We start from the raw sequence: 5,275 nt of genomic DNA, 5'->3' as shown, positions 1-5,275 counted from the left end.
TCACGAGCGGTTTGGTTCATTTACACCTCTAAAAAGAACCTATGGAACTCTTGTTTAGGGTATCTGGGAATTTGGGCTCCGTCCCCTTTCCTAGAGGAGGGTTTTCTCTGAAATAGAAAATCTTAGAGTCGTTATTCCTAGAGTCGTCGATGATCTATCCACCCTTAGTGCATGGATATCATCATCTCGCTAAGTTTTCTCTTCCCCATTCTTTTTATTTTGAGTTGTTAGATGTTTCCTTTAATATCTTTTGGTCGTATATCCATCTATATGTAATAGTTCTGTAGATTTTAGGATTGGATAATAGCTCAATATAATTGCTGATATTTGAATTAGGTAATTATTTATTTTTCTTTATTGCATGACATGTTTATTCCATGGTCAAATTTTATTGTACATATAGATTGTGATACTAATTTGTACATATACGATTTTATTAAAAAATTTAATAACGGTATCATAATTTTAACTATAAGAGTTTAGTCAACATACTTTAATATATTTCAGTGAAAAAAAGAATTACAAGTATAAATGAACTTTTAGCGCCTAATAAATTTAATGGTGGTCTTATATTATGATAATATAAATATTATCATATTTTACCTAAAAAGGCTTAAATAGCTTTCATATATAAGAGTATATTAATATTAAAATAATAATATTATTAGGATCAATATTATCCACTTTCGACCTAAGATCTTATGAATTTATTTCAACACTACCTAAAAAATCTCATTCTAATAAAAATATTTTTCATCTTCTAAACATCTTTATCTTTTTCATATATTTTGAACGTGAGATTTTAATTATATTTTCAATAATCCTTCCTTTAAACAAAGGATCATCATTATTCTCATGTTTAAGACATTCTCTCAAGTATTTGATCATTTTTGACTTACTCTGAGTCTCCCCTTAAACATCCGATCACTATTAACCTACTCCAATTCTCTAAAATTTTTTCATCGATTTCACTCTCCTAATATTTCCATTAAACATTCTGTCACCTTAGAATTTTTCACTATCTAAAATTCATTCTCCTAAAATGTTTGTTGAATATTCGGTCACTTTGATATCAATTATTAGAAAAAAAAAATCACATATCTCTATAATTATATAATATTATTTACTTTAAACTTAATCTATGATAAATTTATTTTTATCTCTATCTTTAAAAAACCTCTTGCCATATTTTTATCTAAACTCGTATTTTTTTTATAAAACTTTTATGGTATTCCTAATAAATATAGGATGGTCCAAGAGTTCATTTACGTTTCGTTATTGAAAACAGTTCTCTAGGTGTTTGACCTAAGCACTTTGAAAATCCTTTTAACGATCAAAATAGTAATTAAAAAAATGATTATTCACTTAACATGATGGTAAATCTAGAAGTCTAGCATCTTTTTATTACGTCTTCTATTTTGAGAAAAATTTTCTACAAATATGTCATAACTGGAGTTCGAACTACGGATGCCTAGTTGACAACCTAAATATCCTACCGTGACATCATAATCCCGAGACCCAAAATAGTAATATAAGATAATATTTATAGTAGTTTAATTATATTTTTTTTATTTTAAATCAGGGCAAATTATTAAAATTTCATTTTAATATTTTAAAGCAGTTTGGATGATTACAGGAGCATTTATGGAATATAGTGTTTTTTTAAAATAAATTTAAAATTACGACGCTTCCTTTAATAATTGTTTTATATTTAGAAATTTGACTCATCAATTTTTTTATTGGATCGTTATTTCTGGAGTAGATATATTAAGAATCAAATAGAGATAGAATAAGAAATAGAGAAGGAATACATTTTTATAATAATGAATTTTCTAGAATAAGTATCTTGTTCCAGTAGTCTAAGTAGGATTTGTCCAATTCATTTAGATTTATTCAATCGAGTTTAATTGTAAATTTAACATAATTAACACTCCAACACCCCTCAGGCTGTCAGGCAGACACAATCTAGTTGGGTCAAAATACTAGATGAGAAATCAAATCGGACAACTTAATCGGACTTGGATACCTAATTCAGTTGATTGTATAGGTCAATTTTTTAACTAACACTAAGTATTCAGTATTTTAGACCGACTACTAAAAAAATATACAACCGTATATCATAGTTAAGAATTGATTCATGAATACTTGTAGATTGTGTAAATGCGTTGCTTGCACCATAGCCTGGGCAAAAATTAGGCAATTAAATAAAAAATGTGGAATCGTCACATCAGCAGCCTCCCTAGAGTTGGTCCCATAGATATGAAGGGAGGTAAATACAGGTACACAGGTAAAAAGTACATGACGAAGACGTTAACCCCAGGCAGTGATACCCCGGGGATCAACCCCTGAACTTTTCAGTCACAGAACAATGTACTTCCCATCTGTGCTATGCAAAAAAAAAAAACTAGGCAATTAAATTTTTTGGGGGAAGGTAAAAAAAAAAAAAACTAGGCAATTAAATGATTGGGCGTGTAGTGGATTAATTAAGGACTGCGGTAGCTTAACGATGAGTTTGGAGGTGACATTTGTGCTAATTGTATTTAAGCTGCATCCGGAACGCACAAATGTCACTTCCAAAGTCATCGTTAAGCTGCCGTAGTCCCTAATTAATCCCTAATTTAATTCTGCAAATTGTGTGTCGTTTTCAACGTCAATTGGAAGAACTCTTATAGAAGGCTCTGTTCCTGCTGCTACCTCCGACGTTGACTGCTTCCTTGAATATTCTCCGATTAGAGTTCAAATTGAGGCAGCGGCAGAGCAGACGACCGCCACGCCCTGTACGCATTCGTGTGCACGCCGCCACCATTTTTGTAGCATTACGGCAAACGCTTGCTCTTCCGCCTTCCGGTACAGTGCTGCTTCAGCTTATGGCGGAGGATTTTCAGCTTCCCTCCGAGCTACTTGACGATGGATTCTTCAACGAGTTCTTCGTCGACCGCGAGGGGAAGCACGAGGAAGAGGAAGGTGGCAACATGGGCGGCCGCACTTTCCTCAGCGGTGGAGACAAGGTGAGAACTTTCGCGGGATTCGAACTTTGTTGAGTTATGCGAGTCTTAATCTTGGTCTCTTGCCACCGCCGAAGACGAGGGATCTGTTGAATCGGGCTGCCGGAAAAGGGGCGGCGAGGTCCGACCTCGACGACGCGGAGCGTCGCAGGCGAAGCCATCACGAGCGCTGGCTTCTGAATCTTCAGCTCCTTCACCTGAAGCAGCAACAGTTACTGCAGCAGCAACTACACGCAAGAAGAGGACCCAGCTACGGTGGCAGAAGCACCCCCGGCTCTTCTCCTTCGCTACGGACTCCACTTCTGCTCCGGCACCATCCCCTTTCACAATCCGGGACGCCAGCAGTCTTCCTTTGCCACTCCAGCGCGCGAAATGAGTCAGCCGGCACCGGCGTCTTCCTACCTCGCACGGCAGTGAGCAAGGCGGAGCCGGAAAAGAAGTCAAGTAATCATCTTGTTAAACATAGACTTGCTAGTCTTCTTTGCCTTCGATGTGTCCTGATTCTGTTATTGCTCGTGATGCAGCAGATAGTTCAACTGTGTTTATTCCGGCGAGAGTGGTCCAGGCTCTGAACCTGAACACAAGTCTCCCCAGTGGATTTGTCACTCAACATGGTTAACTACCATCTTTGTGAATTCTTCTTCTGATAATAATAGGAAAAAAAAGTCGATTTACTTATTCGATCACTATTTCTCTTCAGATGCAATTATGGGAAGAGCAGACGCTCTGAGGCTTCACAGCCATCTCCAGCCGGTAGCCATTAGTACTCCCATGAACTCCCTTCCCCATGAATGGAACTATTGACCAGCTTCTCTCTTTCAGTGGAAGCAGGTCTTGAACTGATGGCAGGAGAATTCAAAAATTCATAATGTAGATAGGTAACAGCCTGTAGTTGTGGGGACCATCACGTTAATTTTGGTTCAAAGTGACAGGATGAACTGATGGAATGAATGAACTAATTCAATGTCGGGTAAGAATTTGTCGTCATTGCATCATTAATATACAAGCAAAGCATTTTGGTTGCTGGCTTTTTGTTGGAGCGGTGCGATGAGAAGAACAATGTAATGCAACTGTGCTGTATCGTGTTGTCTTAAACAATGTTTAACTTTGCGTGAAAGTAAATATTGAGCATGATTGCAGACTTGCAGTTTCCATGTTTCTTATCAAAAAACAGTCCAAATCTCCTTTTGAATATTCTCTCCTATTGAAAAATCTTATTAACAAAAACAACTAAATGTATTATTTGTTGAAATTAGGATGAAAAAGATGCCTTGTGATTTATATTGTAGATGAAAAAGACTTTTTTTTGCACGAAATAGTCAAATTGATTTCCATGATATACATCATCATCGATGCAAATAAGAAGCCGAAAGAAGCCGAAACTTTAGTTCACACCTTGGCGGAAGGAGGTTGCTGGGCGTTTCCAGATCTGGCCGCCTGCCGCTCCAGGAGTCCGCTCCGAGTGAAGAGGAATCCAATCGCGTGCCCGACGACGGCCGCCAAGAATACTCCACCGTTGAACGACATGAGCGCGAGCATGACCAGGTAGGCCAGCCCCAGGCGCACGGCGTGCAGCGCGGTCAGAAGCAGCGCCTCGGCCGGCCCGCGGCTCCCCCCGCCGGAGGCTTGCCTCCAGGAGAACCTCTGGGAGGCGGCGGAGAGGGCTTCCTCGAGGACGGCGAGGACGAGGACGAAGGCGAGGGCGAGGAGATACATACCGAGGCCGCGGTCGCCGGGCCAGCCGGAGAAGAGGATCGCGGCCCGCTGGCCCCAAAAGAAGGTCATGTGCATCATCCCGTGGCCCATGCGATGCGCCGGAGATGAAGCTGGCGGAGGCGCCATCATACCCATGTCGTGGCCACCCATCTCCCCGCCGGCGCCGGCTCCCATTGCCATCGTCAGATCCACAGGAAGAAGAACGGGGCTTACATTAGGGCAAATGTCCTAAAGGCCGTTTAAATAGAAGTCTTTAGTACTTGTGTACGACCATTTTCAAATACAGTAGTACACTCAGTTGTGAATACTAGACTTTTTATATATATATATATATATATATATATATATATATATATATATATATATATATATATTATTATTATTATTATGCTGTATTTAAAAATCAACATCATATTGATTTTTTAAATATAGCATAGTGCAGTATTTTAAAAATTAATATTATATTTGTTGATTTTTAAAATGCATACCATACTGATGTGAATTTTAAAAAATTTAATATGTTCTATTCTTTGATTGAGCACTATATATCAAAA

General features: G+C 38.3%; 1 protein-coding gene across 1 annotated transcript; it reads right to left on the bottom strand.

Moving 5' to 3' along the window:
• Window positions 1–2,404: 2,404 nt before the first annotated feature.
• LOC121998355 (copper transporter 6-like) lies at window positions 2,405–4,954 on the bottom strand. The gene is made up of 2 exons (XM_042553257.1): window positions 4,401–4,954; window positions 2,405–3,891 (listed from the first exon to the last, which is right to left on the bottom strand). The coding sequence occupies exons 1-2, from the start codon at window positions 4,899–4,901 to the stop codon at window positions 3,766–3,768; spliced, it is 627 nt and encodes a 208-aa protein (XP_042409191.1). The 5' UTR covers window positions 4,902–4,954; the 3' UTR covers window positions 2,405–3,765.
• Window positions 4,955–5,275: the final 321 nt, after the last annotated feature.

Source organism: Zingiber officinale, chromosome 6A (genome assembly GCF_018446385.1).
Source record: "Zingiber officinale cultivar Zhangliang chromosome 6A, Zo_v1.1, whole genome shotgun sequence".
NCBI lineage: Eukaryota > Viridiplantae > Streptophyta > Magnoliopsida > Zingiberales > Zingiberaceae > Zingiber > Zingiber officinale.
This window is presented reverse-complemented; position numbering and strand designations above follow the sequence as displayed.